Below are 22,122 nucleotides of genomic sequence, written 5' to 3' on the forward strand. Positions count from 1 at the left end.
CAGTGATCCTGCTGTCAGTTGAGGTCACATGTAGTAAAGGATATGGTCTGCTGTATCGTTCATCCATCTAAAGGGATTCTGTATATGAGATAAAAATTTTAAACAGAATGGGACTGCAGAATCCACCTCCAGCACCCTTATCAATGAAAAGTGTATCCTTTCTTTTTCTCCAAGTAATTGTCATCATTGCCCAGCTTTACCAAGATATCCATTTGTCTTTTCAAGATGTCTTCTCTCTCTCAGACTGTAAACCAGCAATTTATATTTGCATTAAAATCACTAGTAGAAAGGTATAAGGGATGAAAATCTGTTCAAAATGCTTAGGACAAATTATATAAATCTGCATTTTTACTGTAGGGTTTTGTATCCAGTTCTGACAATCACAGGAAAAATTCATAAGAGTTATGAGACCCTTAGGCTAGCACTGATACAAATTGCTACGCTCATCTAGTGTGTTGGTTGTAAAGTTCCCAACTCTGATATATTTCTTTGGCTATACTGAAAAATTATACTCCTTGTAGTACCAGAGATTGTAAGGCTGTCTGTATAGCATTGAAATGGCATGCCCTGGAGAAGAAGAAGAAGGAAATATATGAATTATCTTTTGATTATGATACACTGTGTAGCCTTCAGGTCTTCTTTTGCTTTCCAGTCGTTTTCCTCACTCTAGCTTTATTTGTTTAATTTCAGCCTGTATGATGTTCTGATGTACTAGCAAACTAATTTGCCTACAGCCTAGTAAAAATCTCATTTTTTTGCCTCTGTCAGGTCTAATGATTTCAAAAGTGTTTGCTCTTGCACTAGTGGAACAGAGAAGTGCTTTGTGTTACCCTTGTCAGCTTCTGCAATTGATCCCGAGGTCTGCCCTCAGATCAGCTTTGCTCTGCTTGTCCAGCTTGCTGAAATGAAAACCCATAGTATTTGCTATGAAGGTTTCTGTGATAGATTCTATCACCCATGATTTCATGGATGCTTTTATTTATATTAATATTAGACAGTTCAGGACAAATGCTTGTCCAAATAAAAAAGCAAGGACTTGTCAACACTCTTTCATCTGGAAACTAGCTCTTTTTAGCTTTTCTCTTCTCTTGGAATCACTTTTCCTTTGTGCAGCTCTACAAATACAAATCTAAAGAAATCTTCCCACCACCTTGACTGCCTTGTTTAGCTTAAACTTTGTGTCCTTAAAATGCTTTGCGTAACTTGTTTGTTTTGTTTTTTTTTTTTTTTTTCCATATAAAATGTTTGCCATTAATTTATTAAATGTACCTCTGATTAAGCCTTTCTTTCTCAGCAGTATTCTTGTATATTGCTGACCAATATCCTTAGGCAAATTTTTAACTACAAAACCTAGGTAAATATTGATTCTGAATAGGCTTGGTAAACCAGACTTTTTTCCATCATTCTTGTAAAGAAGACTAGATTCAGATTTGGTCCTCTTAATTGTTCAATGTACTAAAGGTGTGTGACCCATGTAAAGCTTCAGCTTTAATGATGAGCTGAGAACACACCAGCATAACTGACTCCTCAAGGCCAGAATGCACCTTTTGCTCCCAGGAATTGCTCTTTGTTTGGGATTCATTTTGTGTAATGTTAGCCACATAAGGAGTGGTGTCAAGCTTAAACTAATAATTTAGGTTCCCTTTATAACTCATAGGCACCTCTCAGCCTAAGTTGAGGTGTCTCAATAGAAAAAAAACAAAACCAAAAAAAACCCAGAGATAATGTCCAGATTCCTCCTGCTTTTCGTTGACTAACTTAAACTAGGAACCGCATTGGAGGGAGATTATGACCCATGGTTGAGTGAGAGAATGATAGACAGGTGTCAAAAGCACAGGGTGCAGAGTGATGGGAACATGAGAAACTTCAGGAACAATAAAGCAGGGTGAAGGGACACCTACCTCAAATGTACACAAATGCATGCAGCCTGGGAAACAGGCAGGAGGAACTTGAGCTGCATGTGGAGTCACCAGAGAGCATCACTGAAATAACTGAGCATGGGAGAATTTGCATGGCTGGATGGCTGAGGTGGATGGATGCAACCTCATGATAAAGTTATCTGCATTTACTAGAAATTCAGGTAACCTTAAACAAGGCTCCCAGATCCTTTAACACTACAGGAGAAATTCTATGTCAGTTTAAAATAAAACAATGGACTAGTACTGCATGCACATACATTTTCAATTATCGGTATGAAAGACCTCTTTCCTGTAAAATTTAATGTAAGAATGAAGGACAGAAAAGGAAAAATAATTCAAGTATTTTTCAGATGAACACAGTATGAGTGTTTACATTTCAGTCAGCAGTGCAAGGAAGGAAAACATTCTCAGCTGTAGTTAGTCCTATCTACAAACTTTTATCTGTGGAAAAAAGAGAAGCTAAATATAATTATTTGATAAGCAAATGCTAAACTCCATGGGACTTGAGATTCCAAGTATGATTCTGGGGAATACATCTGCAATAAAAAGTAAAAGTTCTTACCTGTCTCCAAGACAGAAAGGACTTTCAAAAAGGATTTTGTTTATTAAGGCTGTGATTCTGTCAAACTCCATTACATGGTTTCGATGCACTTTCGATGCACTTTCTGGCTAAAGCGTTATGCCCTCTATTTTGCAGAAGTTCAGGCTGGATGATTGATATATTTCCTTCTGGCATTAAAATCTTAGTATTTTTCTTTCAAAAGCCTGTTACGCACCAGCCAATCCTAATACAGTGTGTGTAGTAGAACAGAAAAATCTTTCCTGAGATTTATTGCTGACCATGACATCATAAAGTTTGGAATATCCCTTTGGTCACTTTGGGTCATCTGTCCTAGCTGTGTCCCCTCCCAACAGCTTACCTATTCCTAGTTTACTGACTTTCAGGGCAGGTGGGAGAGAGGAAGCCTTGACACTGTGCAAGCACTGTTCAGCAATATCCAAAACACTGGTGGGTTGTCATTGCTGTTTTAGCCACACATGCAAAGCACCACACCACCCAGGCTGCTCTGAAGAAAGTTGACTTCATAACTTCATTCCAGCCAGACCCAGCAAATCATGTTACTGCTTTGTTCTCAAGTTTCTACCAGTGAAATTATCAGTGTTTTCCATCCATAGATCTTAAATAGTTGAAAAGAACTTGATATTTTTGTTATCTGTGGGTATTTATTCTCATTTTGTTGAGACAGACACTGAGATCCAAATAAAATATTATCTTTTGAAATGGGGGCTAGAGTGGGTGCCAATAGGAAGTTTAAAATATGAAATCTTGATTATATCTCTAGCATGAAATCATTGTTCCGTAGTCAAAACCCAGATATTTTCTTGGTTTGCTAAAGAAAATAATCCTGTTGTTGCTCATGTATTCATGCTCAAGAACACCAGAAGGATGAGAAATTTACCATATTCTTTGTCACTGTCCTAATGGCTAGTGATACACATTAAAAAAAAATGTGTCTTATTTAATCTTTAACTTCCAGTCGCTATATTTTATGTAATTTTGTCTTCTAGATTAAAGAGATTGGAGTTCAAAAATCTCCTTAAGTAGGTAATTTATCATGTACAGACTGTGTCATCATGATTCAGTTCTGTCTTAATCCATCTTAGAGCTCATTTACTCTCCTACTGTACAGCCTGTTTCCAAATTGCAAATCAATCTTACGGTTTTCCTCTAAATTTTGATTTTTTTTCTTGGCATTCCTTTTAGTGGAAAAAACGGGTAGAACTGGCTACCTCTAGTCTTGGGAAAGGAGTGTATAAGGACTTGTAGGTGCTTTGAGCATATGTCTTTTTTATAAACATACATCTTGAAGTGTATGTCTTTTTGCAGGTGGGCACAGATTGCGTTCAATCCATGCTGCAATCCAGATAGATGCTGGCAAACTCTGACCTGTGCCCAGCTAGCTGGGACTAGGGCTAAGGATCCCACAGAGCAGTGGTCTCCAAGTGGGAGGATCTGCACCCCAGGGGGTTTGCAGGATGATCTGATGGGGTGCAGGAAGAAAATAAATGAACTTCAATTTACATTTATTTCAATCTAAAAATATAAGGAAGAAATTAAGGTTTACTAATATTTAATATACAGATCAACACTTGTGATTTTAGTCAGTCTGTGTGTCAGATGGTCACATAGGGTGTCCTGAAGGAAGAGTGGGTGCTCCACAACATCAAGGGCTTAGACAGTGGCATCCTCACTCATTCGTTCACTTTCAGTGTATTGTGATGTGTTACAGTTTACATGTGCCCAGTTAAGTGGATTTATGGATTATATTATCTAGTTTCTACTAAAATACAAAATGGACAAGTGGCTTAAAAAGATTCCTGCAAAGAAACTGCAGGTTGAAAATAATACTGATAGTGCGGGTACAAGCGAACAAGAAGAAAATGGCAGAGCTGACACTTGTACTGCTAGTACAAGCTCTTCGTCAGCCCCATCATAGTTAAAAACAATGACAAGGTAACTAGATCTGACAAGAAGTTGGCCAAAAAAAAAGGGCAAAATTATCAAGAACACTATTTGTGAAATGGATTTATAGCTACTGTGACTAATTATGAACTTTGTCATACATGTATACTGTGCCTTGAGACATTAGCTATCACTAATATATGAAGCCATTATTATTAGAAAGACATTTCAAAATCAAGCATCCAGAACATGAATATAAACCTCTTCATTTTCTCCAGTGATGTTCAAAGTCACATGGCACTCAGGCCAGTACTTTACATAACTAGGCATACTGATAAATGTTTCAAAGCATCTTCTGAGGTTTTTTACTTAATAGGAAAAGACAAAGAGCCACATACTATTGAGGAAACACCTGTTTTTCCCACTGCAGTAAAAATGGCTGGAACAACGCATGGAAAACAATATGGTGACAAGCTAAATTGCATTTCTTTGTCATCAAATACTGTTGGGAGATGCATAGAAGAGTTGAAGAGAGACTAGAACAAATCACGCAGTGTCTGAGGTTTGTTGTGCTGCTGGGTGAAAGTACAGGTGTTTCTAATGTCTCAGCTTATGGTATTTGCTGGATTCTGCTTCAATAATGAAACAGATAAAGAATTACTTTTTTGTGAGCCACTAAAAGAAAAATGTGCTGGAGAAAATACATTCTTGACAGTAAATGACTTCTTTAATAAGAGTAATATTTTATGGAAAAACTGTGTAAGTGTAACCGCTAATGGAGGAGCTGCATTGACTGGAATAAAAAAATGTATTCCAGAACTAGCATCACATGGGAAATTCCTTTGCCGTGTCAGTCATAGACAAACTCTTGCAGCAAAGAAGTTAGAGCTGAAACTGCATGAAGTGCTGCAGGGTGCTATCCATGTGGTTAATTTTATGCAAACATGACCTTTAAATAGTAGAATATTTACAATATTCTCTAATGAAATGGGGAGTGACCACAAAAGTATTTTGTACCCCACAGAGCTTCACTGATTTTCTTATGGTGAGGTGCTTAAAATTGTTGTTGAACTTGAGGACGTTACCCATTTTTCTTTCACAAAAAGCCAAGTGTTCCAAACTTTCTGACCTTTTCTGTGATGACAAAGAGCAGTCCATAGCAGATATTTTCGAAAAAAAGAAACATGCTAGATGTATTCCTTCAACATGAAGGGGATGCTTTAACAGTGAGTAATTCACTGCTTTTCAGAGGTAACTAGTGCTATGAAGAGAGCATTTTGGAAACAGGAGTTTGGAAATGTTTTTATTGTTAAGTAATTTTGTTGCCAAGATTGGTGCTAGCCAGTGACCTAATAAGTACTCTCATATCTGTACACTTCAAAAATGTGGAAACTGAATTTTCCAGCCTGTTCAAAAATCATCCCAACAAGAGTTTCAGTGAGTTCTGAACCCAGTTGTTAAATGTATCAAAATGCAACAACTTCTGGTTAGTTTGCAAGAACAACTGATTGCCACCAGGGAAGATGGAAGCTTTCTAACCAAAATTCAAGAGAAACTTTTGTGCAATTAGTGGATGGGACTTAAAAATTAATACCATGGTTCAGTAAGTCCAGCCAGTGATATATGTCTTCCATTTAAATTTACATATCTTTGTGAAGTAGCATTTTCAGCTAGCAGCCATTAAAACCAAGTAAGGAAATAAACTGGGCTTGGAACCTTCAAATTGCTGTATCACTGTTAAACCAAGATTTTTTAAAATAATGAAGGATATTCAATTACATTGTGCTTTAGTATAGAGCAAAAAGGGGATTTTATACCTTTAATAAGTAAAATAATTTTTAAATGCTATATAATCAGTGTCTTATAATCCTTTTTAATTTATATTTTTGTGTATGTTTTATAGTGAACATAATATATACGTACAGTAGCAAGACCACTATATAATTTATAAAAAAATAAATATGCATATATTCGGGATGCATCCTTAAACATTTTTTACTAATAGAGGTTCATCATCAAAAAAGTTTGCAGAGCAGTGTCATGGAGCCACAGTATGTTAGCTTAGTTCCCTTCTGCATCTCGTTGCGGTTACATAGATTGAAGTTCCTGCTGATCACCAAAAAGAACGAGCAGAGCACATTCCCACCTGTCTGAAAAACACCTTGGAAATGCCCACACTAGACCAGAAACTCCAGCACAATACTTTTAATCTGTCTTATATAATGAGGTTATTGCAACCTCTGTATTGACAAACCCAAGAAAATCCACTCTTTTTGTCAGAGACATAACATGAGATACTATGTTTATACATCATGAATTTCACAGTAACAGCATCACTTCTGTGGGGGCAGTTGCTCTGCTTTTGAATATCATTGTTTTCACCAAGACAAATAGCCTTAGTAAAAAAGTCCTGTTCAGTTCCTGTAGGTTCTTTTCGCACAATGGCACTCTGAAGACACTTGCATGTTGCTTCCCCTTGTAAACATGAAAATTAATCTATTAAACTCTGTTCTATAACAGTTTAGAGAAAGAATAGGAAGCTAAGAGATGCACTGCAATATAAGATATTCTCACTTTCTTAATTCCTCTTCTCTTTTAGGGCCACACTTAAGAGGATCACATCATATTGGGAACTGGGGTGAAGAGAGGGGAGGATTCCCCTCCTCTTTCCTCTATTATACCTTTTTAGAGCTATGTCAGTAGTCACTTTCATGTTCACCTTGATGGACTCATATAATGTGGAGGAAAATCTGGTTCGGTGTCAATGGATTGATATTTACAAAGTTTTTTCACAAAAATGAGTGATAAATGGTCAGTAGAAATGGTGAAATGTCTCCTGTAGACTTGCCATGGTGGTTTCTTAAAAGCTTTCATACCACCTACACTTTGGCCATTTTGGAGTGCCCCTGGTTTTATGGAAACAAGCTTCTCCAAGTACTATCCACCAAAGTTTCTGAGTACTAATATTAATACAGATGAAACTTTAAATAATTATTCAGGTTGTAGGATTAACAACTGTAAATCTAAATATGCCTGTAGGGCTTTAACAGAAATGTTCTGTAGAAAAAAGGACTTAATCAAAATGAATTACTTTCTCCTGATTTCCAGTCCAGCACAACTTCTTCTTGCCAGAACAGAGTTTTCTTGTATGGGCTACTGGCATCCTTCCCTGTGCTTCCTGGTCTCTTTTTTGTTTAAAGAATAGAGATTAATGTGATAGGATATGAATGTTACTCTTTAAAAAAATGCTAAATGGTATTATCTTTCAGATCAATTAAAAACATGTAACAAATGGCATGGAATGTACTTAAAACTCAGAAACAGAGGTTGTTTTTAAGGGGGTTGTTCAATTCCAGTGAAGCCAAATGTATTGTCTCCTCCCTGAGAGAACTAAAATAAATCATTACATATGCTTCTGAAGGCACAGAATATTTTTTTGTGCCAGATTGTTGCGAGTTCTTGGGGGGATACAGAAGTCTGATTCCAGGTGTTCTGTGAATTTCATGCACAATCCGTAATGTTAAAATGAAAAGGCCAGTGGCAGTAAAAAGTATTAGAACACATGGTCAGGGAGATAATTGCCGGTCCATAACAAACATACTAAATTTTCACCACCTGAAGTTGCCAGTAAGTTGCTCAATGACATAGAATGAAACTGCTTGCTTAATTTGTAGCATAAAATACTTCAAGTATTTCTCAGGTAACCTATAATATTTTGTCTGAATTAGGGATTTAATTTCAGACAGTACTGATGAACTGCTTGTGTTTTTGTATCATTTTCCAGTCACAGATAAAATTTGCTTTACTTCCTTAAACCAAATAGCTTGTGTTATATTAATGTGAGCCTGAAGAATTCCTCTGCAGGAAAAGAGAATATGAAACAAATGAAATGAAAAGGGTCCACCATGGTATTTTTAATATCATTTAACTATGTTCCTGTAAGAACGAGTGTAACCACAGTAAGGCTGCTTAAGACAGTATGGCAAAATGCAGCATAATGCCATTCAGAATAACACAAATTAATGTGCAGAATTTATTTAAAAAGAACTTGATGTAAAATGTACCAAGAATTATTGTGATTTTTAAAAGCTTAAGGAAAAGGTATTAGAAAGAAGAAATTTTGTTACATAGAAGTCTGCCAAAGGAGAAGAGAAAGAGCAAAAGCAATTAACTGAGGCATTAAAGGATTCAAAAAGTTGTGTACAAGAGCCAAGGAAGATTTCTTTTCTAGAAGGACTTTTCACAGGTAACTGGAGTACAGCTTCAGCTGACAATTGAAATCTCAGTGGAGGAAGTATGTGAATCAAACTGAGACACTAAAGTACGGTAAATTATTGTCACCATATGGCATCCTTCTGAGGATTCTGAAGTAAATAAAGTGTGAAATAACAGTTATACACCATTGTGGGGAATGTTGCTGCAAGGTTTTCTTCAGTATTCAAAAAAATGTTAAGATAGCTTCTGTATTTTCTTTAAACTTGGACGGCCGAGGGATAATCCTCAGACTCTGAAATAACATTTAATCACCTAGCAGTCCTAGAAAACAGGATGAAAATGCTCTAATAGATGCCCTACTTTATCTTACTGTACCTTACTTTAACTTAGATTAAAAAGTGAATGTAATTTACAGTTAGCACAGCATAATTAACTGGATTGATTTAACTGGCATGGGGTTAACTGAGTTATTAACTAGCTTGCTTATGTAAGTTCCTGCTTTCCGAAAATAATGTTTATGGTTTCTGCACATGTTTAAGTTGCTTGTTTTGGGGTTTTTTGTTTGTTTGTTTTGGTTTGTTTGTTTTTAACATAAGTTTTTACTCTCCAAAACCTTCAGCAGAGAACAGTCATGTCTCTCATGATTAATTTGAGAAAATCAGCAATGTTATAGAAGATAGTACCAGATAGTGCCTAGGTGGAGGAGGAGGTGGAAGAGGAGCAAAAGTAGAAGTTTGGCCTGTAACTTGCTTCTCCCCAGGTAACAGTAAGCACTATAGCTCACTCTGTGCCAGAGAGTGCCATCTAAACATCAACTTTTTTTCCTGTTGCAGACTTCTAACAACTTTCTCTCCGATTTCTTTAAGCAGGCTTGAACTTCAACTTGCCACTGCCTGCAAGGGGCAGGGGGACATCTTTGTGGGCCTCCCTGAAAAGAACAATTTGATTTTGTCTCAAGCACATGGCATCTTTTCAAGATACATTTAAGAAGCTGAAATCTTATGCTTGGGTGTCTTTCATTAGTCTTGAGTTGGCCAGCTTTATTTTTCATTTTATCTTTTTTCCTGAGGCAATGGGTGGCATTATCATGCTAGCTTAATGTTAGATATCATTAATTTTGCACATGTTCCACTTCCACTTCATGTGCCTTTCTGACATTTTCTAGGATCGCCTCTCCTCTTTTTGGTTCAGAAACAGAACAGTAAAATCAAGACATTTCTTTAGGAAGCGCTTACTGATAGGTAGACTTGAGTGAGTTTTCCTACAATGATTAAGATTTGGAGAATTAATAGTAGGGCAGAATTCAGCCACTGCTGTCCCTCCTTGGGAGTAGCACTACTCAAAGGTGGATGCGGAGCCACCACACAGCTCCTGCATGGCTGCTTCTTCCTTCTACGGCGTCAGCTTCCACCTAAATCAGAGCTTGAGGTTAATGTCTCTTTCTCAAAGAGGTGATTAACAACCCTTTATTGAACAAGTCAACAAACTCTTGATTCTAATTTGCAGGTGAATTGGAGGAAGAATTGTTTTGAAGGTACACTCCTAATTTTTTTAAAACCTTAATTGGTATTTTCGGGTGTACTGATGGCTCAAAAAAGAAAAGGGAAGGACATGGATTGTACTGGCTACTTTTACTTTAGCCAGATCACTGTGGTATGTGGATCTTTAGCTTTTACTGGAGCAAATCTTCCATTGCAGTATGCTTTAAGCCTATATGAAGGGCATCGACCCTAATACTTTTGTTTTCTGGACATTTCTTTTTCCTGGCCTGCTCGCTCTGGCCTAGAAAATCTTACATATGAATATACTGCTTTAAGAAACAGAAGAGTTTGGAGCTATTGAAAGTGGTTGGTCATCTGTTGTCCTATTCTGTTTCTTTATTAAAAAGAGTTCCTGACTGTGTATTGTTTTCCTGCCTATTCTTGTGATGTCCTGAGCAGGAACTTCATCTTTAGCCGGTTTAATCTTTTTGATAACTATCAGAATACTAAGGGTGACCTGGGTAAGCAGCTCAAATTTCTTAACAAGTCCAGGTTTTCATCTAGAGCTCATCTTCAAGAAAATAAAATGGTCTCAAGTCATTCAGCATACTCATGTGTAAGCTTGTTTGGTAGAGTCAAGTCACTGAAGACTCATTCTTAAAGCAGTGTCCTGCCTCAAAATCTGTTCCACGACTGATGAAAATACTTTTTAAGGAATTTCTTTTTCATACAGTTAGAGTCTGGGCTAACTGCATGCTACAATACTTTTAATAGAAGCATTAATTTTTCATTACAAGATGTCTTCAAAGTACACAGGGAACAGTTTTACTTCAATGAATACCACAGGGGGTTCTGTGAACATTCACAACACTATACACTGAAGTGACACTGTCAGAGGTTACTGCACTGAATAATATTTTTCCAAATAGGAAAAAATGCCAGTTGTGTTAGGCCATTTGAACCTTCTTGCAGCATCAAATGACAATAAAAGTGAACTTATCAAGTATTCTTATCAGAAATCTTATAGCTCATTGTACAAAGTAATGTAAAGAACATAGATAAGGATGTATTATAGTAACAGCTAAGTTAACGGACCTGGGCACCAGTTGGGAGTTACAGACCGAAATTAGAGAAGTCTTTTCTGTAGATGAAACCATGAATGTACATCTAGGGAAGATGTACATTATAACCATTATAACCAGATTCACACTCCTGCTTTGGAAGATCTGAGCTGCTGCTGATTTGCCAGGTCCCACAAACAGAGAGGATGTAGAAGAAATTTGTGCTTCAGAACTATTTCTGAAATTATTTTGGTTTTCCACATTTTAAAAATGAATAAAGCGAAGATGGTGTCTGTCACAGACAGGCAATACTGAAGGTTTTTCACAGAATGATGGGGTCTGCAGTGCTTCCATGTGCAGAAGGTGGGCATTTGAATTCGTACATCAGTTGTTCCCTCAGATAATAATGCCAGTGAACACAGGAATGGTATTAGTGAGCATCTGAGTATATAAGACAGAAGAAAGTTAATGTTATTTTAAAGACTCCAGAAGGTTGTTTTTTTTTTTTTTTAATTTTTTAAAATTAAACTTTAGTATGAAATTTCAATGCATAACATTGAAAGATGAAAGAAATACGTTACTACTTCAGTGTCATGTATTAATATCTTCAATTTACTTTCTTCTAACTTTAGTTTCCAGATGGATTAAAGTTACAGTCCTCAGTACAATGTACTACAAAATTCCAGTCTTAAGAAAACGTAATAGGATGGAACAATTTAAGAGATAAGTGCAAGTGAGAAAAGTTCTTTGAATGTAAATGGTACACTATGGGGAAAAGAAGGTTTTGTTGTTGTTTTTTTTTTTAATCTCCTGATTAGTTGTCTCTGCTCAGTAATATCACTTCAGTGAGCACGTAATTTAGTTCTCTAGTGTAGCAGAACCTATTTGGGTCAGAAGAGATAGAAGGTGACTTCTCCTGTGTTTTTCCAGAAGGAAGGAATATGGGGCTGAGGCGTGGTTCATATGGTAAAATTTTCCTGTCTATTTATATTAGCATTATAATTCTGTGCAACATTATCATGTGATGATCTCATATCCCTGAAGCAGTGTCTGTTTTCTCCTTTTCACCTGGAAAAAAAACCAGAACAAAACAAAAAGGTATAGACTTAACAAAGTTTAAGTGACAGGGTTTTTTTTACAAAGTTGGTCTAAACAAAACTGTTTGGAGTAGCACATTGCCAAGTGGAAAGTAAGTTAATGAAACACTTTATTAAACCGTTCTTGAATTTTAAACAAACCAGTCCCTCCACTCCTAAAAAGCCTAAAGCCCAAATACCCCAGTGTATTGCAATGAGGACAACTATTCCCTTAGTTCAGGCATAGAACAGCATAACATCTTAGCTTGGTATTGCTGACCTTTCTGCATTTAAGAAGTCTGAGGAATGTGGATTGCTGTTTTGGAAGATTATTGAAATTGTATTAATTTCACATCATCTGTGTTCTCACAGGTATATTTCCATAATCTCCCCCTCATCACATGTGATCCAGTTTTTATATTAGGTAAATGTTTCTTTCCTTTTAGTTTCCCTCTGAGGCTTGCATTCATAGTTTTTAGTTGACAACAACACTAATTCCTGGGTACAGAGGTTTTCATAAATATTGACATAGTCCCCTGAGTCTGATGCAATTAAACCATTAGTAAATAACTGCAGCTTCAGTACAGCAACTGAGCGCATGGTAAAAACTTCAAACATGGCTCAGGTTTTCCAGAAGAAAAAGTACCAAGTAGGTAAAGACTTTAGGCTTTGTACAAACCATGGGTTTTGTGAAAACACCCTCTACAAGCCAAGAAGTAGAAGACCCTGTGTGTTCTCCCTCAGCGGCTGGGTGGTCAGATTGAGAAAGGATGCAGGGAGGTAGCCCGCTCCTTTGACCTTGTGCTGAGAACATTTTATGAAGGTAAGGGATCTTTGGGGCTTCAAAGTTTCAGTGGATGCTGCTGGTACTGGAACACTGTTTTGAGACAGGTTTAGATTTTGAGACCTGGGATTCAGTGAAAGTTCAGCTCTCTGTATCTGAGAGCCATCTAAGCTCCATTTATAGTTAATGGAATAAAGAGAGAGGTGCTTCCAGGGTGCAATTCATCTCACTTGTTTTAGACATCTATTTATGGATGACTCATTTCCTTGGAAATGCCAATTTATGTTAGCTTTGGCAATATCCATGTAACACCTTTCGTAGTTAGTGCTGGAATAAAAAATATTTCATCCATCATGGATAGAGAGACTGTAAATGTCTAAAAGTTATTGCTGCTTTCATTCTGCTAAATCAAGGAGGATTTTACATGCAGACACTTCCTTTTATAATTATAAATCACTGCTCTTCTGGCACTGATACAAATTTATTAAACAATATTTAATTATAATTCTTGCTTTATTTGTGTTATCCCTCTCAATGAATTCTGCTCTGAATTGTTTTAGTAAAGGACCCTTTTTCAGTAATAAATGTTTCAAATGTGTATGTATGTAAGAATTAACGAGTACTATAGCTTGTCCACTTGTAATAATAGAATTAACTGTCGAGTCCCTAATTTTTCTTCAGTCATCAGCCTATTTGCTACATGAAAACTACTACAGAAGTGGTTTTGAGGGTTGTATGTGAGCTTCAAAAGAAGTTCACAGTGGTTTTCTAAGCTGTGATTTATTCTTTTTTTTCTGTGATAGCGTGAGACTTTCCACCTTGTTCTTCTCTTATTTCCTAATCTAAACCAAATTCACCAATGTAAAGATTTACCACGTATTCTAAGTAGTTTTAAAAAGATTTTTCTGAATTTCTCTAAGTATTTTTAGTCTAAACACGTATTTTAAAGCTTGTGAAATTTTCTTTGTCAGAAGATCCATATATATTCTATATTGTGAATTCTATGTTCTAATTACACCCCTACATGCTTTTATTTGCCTGACTCTACGTTCCTGCCAACATAAAGTGTTCAATATTTCAGCACTCATAGTTACTTGATTGCTTGCACCAACTTTCAGTACTCCTATTACATTCACTTGCTTTAATAAACATTAATTTCTAATTTCTTGCTTAATTACTTGTGCTTCTGGCATTGATTTACAAATTATTAAATAATCTATTCTCAATATGACCCCTATTGACTTTCATAATACCTGGCATGAAAATTACTGTTGTAGACTATTACAACCTCCAGACCCTTTGCTTTTGTTCTGCCTTCTCTAAGAGTGAAGTGGGATAAATTTGTAGAAGACTGGTTTTCTTATTTATCTGGAAGCCACTAGAATCACATTGCCTTCAGTTTTGTAAAGGGTATCTCACACTGAACAAACCAGAAGCATATTTTGTGTATATTTTCTTCACCAGTTGTTTTCATCAGCGCTGCTGAAATCTTAATGTGAGCTACTGGTTTTGCTTATAGCATATATCATTAACTTTCAGTCCTTGCCTACACCTTTTGGGATCCTTTCTGGCTCTGCAATGCATTATGCATTTTTCCTATAAGGAATCTACCATCCCTTTTTTTTCGCTGCTGCACTACTGGGTTGTTTAGCACCCAGTCTTATTGAAGAGAGTTTGTTTCTTCAGGCTGCTTGAGGTCCTACTGAACCTATTGTGCAGGTCCTTAACATGCTTGTAGATTAAGTGGAACTTAATCTGCTCATATTTCATCATAGTGCAGATCCCTGTTTCTTTTTTTCCTAGCTGAATTTTTCTTTCACTGTAAATTCGGGCACCTTCAAATACCAGACACTGAGTGATCCACCTGTTTATAAGATGGTTTGGGTTTATCTTTTTGTTGCAGAGAAATAACTTCTGACTCAAACTGTTTGGAAGTCACCTTAAAAATCCTTGACAAACATCCCCCCTAGCACAAGATTCCTGTTAATTCTTTTTAACCCCAGCTATTAGGTTTAACATCAGAGTTCATGGTTACATTTAGCTTCTGAGACTAAAACAAAAACAGAAGGATTTTTTTCTAGTTTAGAGAAGTTGGGGGGAAATTAGCCCATTTTATATGTGATTTTAAACAGGTTTATATTTAAATAGGTATGATCTGTGTGGTAGTCATGCACATGTAGGTTTTATGTGAAGTCATATTTACCATGTTGGCATACCAGGCAGAAAGGAGGAAAAATAGCGTTTTTTAACCAGAAGGTGTGTGTGTGTGTGTATATATATGTCTCTATAAACCAGTACAATATCTTATTTTTATTTTATTATTGTTAGTATTATTTTTTTGAGGTCCAAAACACTCAGTCTGAAACACTCAGGCATTTCTTGCAGGCAAGAGTTACATTGATTGCATTTGTTTCCAGGTTAGATCCATGTTCTAGAGTCTGACTTCCATTAAAAAAAGTAATATTTTTCTTGAAAGCCCGTACTGATAGTTTTCCCAAATAAAACCCCAATATAACAGAGTTCCTTCTTCCCTTCCTCTCACCCTGAAAACCAAACACAAAAAATTCCTGTTGAACAAAAAAGGAAATGCAACACACCTCTGATTTTATTTCTCCTTTATGCAATGAGATATATTTAGCTTCTTAATTTTCCTGTGACACTCTTTCCTAATACCTAAAATAATAACTTACTGTTTCCTTTTGGTTTATCTATGCTTTATCTTTTGGTTTGTGTTGTCTCTCTGCTCAAAGTAAGGTTCTACTTCCTCTTTCATTTTTGTAATCCCAAATGACGTGTGTATCAATGGAAGTATACCTCAATTTTCTTTTATGTGTAAGAGCAATGACAAGTATCAGTATTTAGAATTGCACACTTTCTCTCCTCCAGATACAATATTTCTTGAAAGTAAGTTTCTCTCAGTGCTTATAATACTCTAAATGTGAGTAACGTGTCTCATTGGAATGAAAACAGAGATAATTGCATCTGTTTGTAATGCATCATATATGGTGAGATCTCTCTATCTTTACTAATCCCCGAAATTGTAATCTCTCCTTTGCAATTACTCATGGTTTATGTTTTGTCCATGTAATGAGGAAATATTTTTTCTTCTAATTCATGTATTTGTTTTGTACACATATATTTTAATCTCTGTACTGAAACTCCTACAGTGCAACATTTTAAAGTACACAGTATAAAACTCGGCAGCAGGAAATCTTAGTAAAATATCTGACTGTATAATCCATCTGGTCTGACCAGTTCTCATTCATTAGGAGTCTCTTATGATCAACATCTGGTAGGATTAGACTGCCCCGAACAACAAGGATTTAGCTTGCAGTACTTACATGCAGCTTTAGTGAACCAAAAGGTCATCAGAAATATCTGTTAAAAGCAAAGTAGTAAGATTAATCTAAAAATTATTAAATTTATTTTGTAACTGGCAGAGTTAGGATTAAATAAGTGAACTGTGCCTTTAAATGTATAATCTGAAACCTGGTTTGAACCATGGCTCTGTGGAGGCCCCTGAACTCAAACTATCATCAGAAGATAGAAGATTCATCAGGAATATCTCCTTTCTTTACTGTTTTGCTTGGAAAGGGGATAAAATTGGCTTGGTAAAAATTAAATATTTTGGTCAAATGGATGCTGGCTATTTACTGTTGGTGAGCAGGTGCTTGCACTAAGAATCACACTGAAGTGAGCAAGATCTGTTCACCTAAAACAAAATCAACACGTGAGAAACTTTTATATCCTTGTGAGGTAGGGGATCATTTACATACTGTATGCAGAGAATCATCATACAGAGAACATATAGGAAGTGAAGAACATGCCAACAATTAAAATTCAGTGTCAGGTTCCTGAGAGCACCAAAAGCCCTTTTTGCCCCTAACTGTCCCCAGAGGGCTCCCCCTGCCCTGCCTATGACACTGTTGAAACTCAGCCTGGTGTGATCAGTCCCTGCCCCAGCGGTGCTGTGAGCATGCTGGTCCCTCTCTCCATCACAGCCATGCCTGTTGGTCTGGACCCATTTCCAGGGCTGTCCTTGGACCTGTCCTGTCAGTACAGACCTTCCCACCAATCATGGGACTGTGTTGGACTCTGATTGCTCTTACCAGACCTGATCCTGTCCCTGACTTGTGTGTGGACTTCGCAGCTTTACCCAGGACTTGTGGGTGTGCCTGGAGGTCGACCCTCACAGCTGATACTGGCTGTTTTCTCCAGCCTGTCCAGCTCCCCTTGGTGGGCCACTGGCTGACAAAGTCTCTGGTCTGGTATCTATGTTATCACACTCGCGTCCCTCCTCCTTAGGGACATTCCCTTCCTTTCCTTAAACCTACATCCATCCTTCCTGGTACAGACAGTACAACAAAAAGTGTTTTAATTTGGTCATATCTAGAGTGTTTTTTTTCATTCTGTCTACTGTCTCAGTTTGCTAAAGATTAAAGAAGTTCATTTCTTCCTTGGCCATGCAAGTTCTTGGCTCCTCAAAACCCCTCTGTTTCTTCTTGGGCAGGTGCATGGTCAATGACTTTGTCACTTTGTTGTTTGCCTCTCCAATATCACTGAATTTGATACAACAGCTATGAGGTAGGCCAGTATTTCTGCCACTCACTTTGCAGAAAAAAAGATACAGCCAGACTTGGTAGCAAACTTTAGAACCTTGTTTTGGTCATATGAGCTGTATCACAGAGCAGCTCTGGCAGAACGAGAAGTAAAAGCGAGTTCTCTTGTGTCATCTTCTCTTGTGCCTCAAGCACAAGGGCCATCCTCTTCTTCCTGCAACTGTGTCCCTTACATGTGATAGAAACCCTTCATTTTTTGAAGCTTGCTGCTGCGTAAGCATATTTGCACCCCAGTAATTTTTGAAGTTGACCATACATAGATCTATTAAACAGGTAGTACTGAGAAGTACTGATTTCATCTAAATTTGTATACAGAGTAGTGTAAAAGAACTATTATCTTTTCCTGTGGGTGAAGGTTAAGGGTCTCTAAGCAGTGATTTGTGAAACTCTCAGGTTCATTGATTCATTAAATTGTTAACAAGGGACTGAAGCCACACGGAATTATACTGCTTCTGTTTTGTAAGTCAGTTCAGGATTTACTTAGGAACTACAGATCCCCACCAGAGCTTAATTCGGTTTTGTTACAACTTTCTACAGCAGTTTCCTTCAGTTGAAATTATCCTATTTGACACTGTAAAGAAGTGGTAGTATTTTACGATTTTCCTTGCTCAGAGTTGGTGGAATGAAGCATCTGCATCTGCTAAAATAAAACATGCCTCATTTTGTGTTCAGAATTTCACAAATTTAATCCAGAATTGCAACATTTGCTAAAGGAATTGGCAGCTCTAGAACTGGAGTTAAGGCTTTGAGAATTTTGATGTTGGACCCAAATCTAAATCAGAAGACTCTATGGTTAAATTTATTTGAAAGAAGTGAAGAACTTCTGTAGGAAGAAAAGCACAAGTTTCTGTTCTATGAGATATTTAGAATATTAAAAAAGAAAGAAGAGAACCTGAGGATGGTGAAAAAGAAATATGGAAATAGGAAAAAAAAAAGACTGGAAAATATAGTGGAAATACCCCCAGAGCAGGCACAGGATAAAATTTATCAGACTAGTGCTTGTAGCATTAAAAGGGGAAAAAAAAAATAAGTCTTCTAGAAAAAACAATGTAAACCTTTTAAAAAAGCTCCTAATATTTTGTTGTGATAATGCAAAAGAAACACCTTTCTTTTGGCAAAATCTCCACAGCAGATGCATCTGAAAATCGTCCAATATCTGATTGTGCTAGTGCAGAGAAAATGTTTCCAACTTTTCTGGCACCAGATCTCATGAGGTGCATCTTTTGGGAGGTTAATCGGTAGTTCAGTGAAAAGTCTATGAGCTCTGAAAGCTGCAGAATATTTAGCTTCTAGCAGATGGGACCATCAAAGAAATTTCTCAGTGGCTGAATTTAAATAAGTGTAGCTCAGAAAAAAAAAATCATATGCAATTGAATATCTCAATTGCAATGTTCATGAACAGGTTCTGAAGGGAAGGAATCACAGCAAGTCAGTAGACAGTCTGAGGTCTAATCAAGTGTCAGCTTTGTGCCCTTTGCTGAAGCCTATCTTCAAGTGTTGGTCTATTTTAGTAATATTTAATGTGTATTTTATCATTTTTCTCATGTTAATAATGGTCTAACTTGACTAAACAGGTTGGTGACTTAGACTTTTTCTACTCGCATCAGCTGAGTAATGTAAATCTAGTTTCTCTGAGATTAAAATAATACTAGAAATGTCTCCAGATTTTTTTTGTTTTTAAATGAAAATACCGGAAAAGCAAACCTACAACTAAAAAATTTCATGCTTTACAGAAGAAGATAGGACAGTACGCGGTAGAAGCATATGACAGGTTCCTTTGGAAAATACAGTTCTGTTAGCTAAGGAAAATTTTACTTTTTCTAGGTAACAGATGATACTTTTAGTGAACTTTCATACTAACTAGAAGGATTTCAAACATCAGCTTAAACTATGATCAAGAGAGGTCTATTTTCTTTTGTTATCACTGATGGCTTGTTTCAAAAAAGCAATTTTTTTTTCTGTCAAGGAAGACCTGTATGATAAGGAGCAGCTAATGACATTGCTGGAGCTAAAATATCAATCATTCATTTTACTAGTATACTAGCAGAAAAAGGACTCACTGCTGGTCATTTTTTTTGTCATTGAATACATTTTCACAGAATTCACTGAAAAATGATTGTAACATCACAAAAGGATGAAGGATATGACTCATATCTTGGTGGACTGACCAGTCTGACTTACTTCTGTAGAATAAAACAATTTTCAATAAAAATTACTTATATGTCCACTTGTTTTAACCATTGTAAAAGGTTATAATTTAAAAATATGTCTTAGTAATTTTAAAGCATGACTAAAAGGGATAAGACGAAGCAGAGGCCATGGAAGAAGTAATTGAGGCAGCCTGTGTAGTAATGATCTTAAAGAAATATTTCATTGGTCAACAAAGAAACTTGGCAAAAACAACTTAAAGGGAACAGCAAAAAGGTGCAATTCTGTGTGGGGATCAATTAATGCAATTGCTACATTGCAGAAACCAGGTTATGCTTCTTTGCCTTGAATAAATTTGCAAAAATACAAAGGTAGTTTTAATGTTCACCTCTTTGACAAAAAACTATGTTGCTATCTAAAACATCTATGCAGCATAGAAAAAAAAAATAGTTCCGTGGCAAACATAAAACCCTTAAATACTCCCAGCAGAGCCACTAACATGCACAGATTGAAAGGATGCTCACAGACTTACATTAAAGAAAGGCTGAAGGATTTTTGAAGAGGTGAATTTGTTGTGAAAGTAAAGCTGCCAACAGAATGCAGAAGTTACACCTGTGACCTTTCATGTTTCGTTGCATCCCCTTACTTTTACTGTATACTTAGGCATGAGTGTGACAGACTTGCAGCAGAGGAAATTTAGCAATAGCTGGTTCTTGCTTTTGCATGGATAAAGTGTCTTCCCATTATTTATATATATATATATATATGGTTATTTCAAGCCAAATGAAGAAAGTCCTACTCCTGAACGCCAGATACTCCTTCCTCTTCTTCGCTTGACCATACCACTGTATATCAAATATTTTCAGATTGTTTTGAATGGACAGAAGGTCATTGGAAACTATCTGCTAATGATTTATAGACTTCTAAATTGTCCTGTTTAATAGCACATGTATTTCTCTTCATGTATTTCATTTTCTGGTTTTGCATTTGAGATACCTATTTTATGCTGTGATTTGTGTCTCATATTTCTGTTATAACAAACAAATTAAAAAGACAATCAGTGCAATGACTGTGATCATGATCTTATTAAATTAAAATCAGAGTGCCACTCCATTTCAGTCTGTAACCACATTATATCCAGCTAAAATTATTTTTGCTCATTTATTAGGAATAGGAATGTGAAACTCTGTTTTTGCAGTCATGTGGCTGGAAGAAAAACAGCAGTGATTAAGACAGAAAACCTTGAAGTAGTTATATGGAAAACAAAACTAAACTAAGCTAAATCCGTAAACTAGGTTGCTTTATACGTTATCTGGCTTCTTTGTGCTATTAGGCAGTTCAAAGAGGACAGTCGCTTGCCAGTATGAAAAAAACAGGTGAGAAAATCTGTTGATAGGTGGTTGCTTGTGTCACCTTGAAGCAAACTGTACCTCTTGCTGCCCCATGCGGCAAGATGCCTGCTCAAAGCAAAGAGGAGTTCATGAAGCTTCACTAGTCCCTAACTGATCTAAATACAGCACTGCTGGTTCATGCTAGAACCAGCTGATGGTAGTTTCAGATCAGCCCTCAGTAGTGAGAATATGTAAGAATTTCCTTGATGATTCTTTTCCCCTTATACAGTCTCAAGCATCGCTTTGGCTATAAGAAAGATTTTGGTCTTAACAGTGTTGAAAATGCACAAAAATCGTACATCCCCATGATGTGAAATGGGAACCCACTGTGAACTTTTTGTCACACATAGTAAAACTCTTTACATAGTATACCTGTTGATAGCAGATTAGGGTGGTAACAAAATAGTGTTTTGATCAGAATTTAGGCAAAATGGAAAAAATAAAGTGAGTGCATACATCATCTTTGAGATCGTTGCTTGTCATTGCAGTGTGATAAATATAGTCCATCTGCTTCCTCCTCACTGAATCTGAGTTCACTGGTTTGCCTTTTTCTCAACTTCTGACAGGTGAGGAATGATCTGACTGGCGTCCTGTATGGTGAAGACATTGAAATTTCAGATACTGAGAGTTTCTCCAATGATCCTTGCACAAGTGTAAAGAAGCTTAAGGTATGTGCTGCTATTTGAAGAATAAAAAGAAAGTGGTGATTGTGTCATGGCTTTTTTTTTTTTTTTTTTTTTTTTTATGAAGAAGACTAATAAAACAAATTTTACATAAGAGTGATATACTACTACGTTCCATTGCACAGTAATGTTGACAAATGGCTTTTAGAGGACCTAGTCCTGTTTAAGTCGATGAATGTCCATGCATATAGTAAATATTCTTTATAGTTCCTGCTAAAGACACGAAGTAAAGCAAGTTGTTGCTGCCTTAATGTTTGTGCCTAAAACACCAGTCTTATTGA

General features: G+C 36.5%; 1 protein-coding gene across 2 annotated transcripts in view; it reads left to right on the forward strand.

Moving 5' to 3' along the window:
* Positions 1–22,122, forward strand: part of GABBR2 (gamma-aminobutyric acid type B receptor subunit 2) — a 490,476-nt gene that overhangs the window by 213,912 nt on the left and 254,442 nt on the right. For both annotated transcript variants that reach the window (XM_065052923.1, XM_065052922.1), the window contains one exon: positions 21,725–21,826. In XM_065052923.1, the coding sequence (XP_064908995.1) occupies positions 21,725–21,826 (102 nt within the window). The remainder of the gene's footprint in view (positions 1–21,724; positions 21,827–22,122) is intronic.

This window comes from Columba livia, chromosome 2 (assembly GCF_036013475.1).
Source record: "Columba livia isolate bColLiv1 breed racing homer chromosome 2, bColLiv1.pat.W.v2, whole genome shotgun sequence".
NCBI lineage: Eukaryota > Metazoa > Chordata > Aves > Columbiformes > Columbidae > Columba > Columba livia.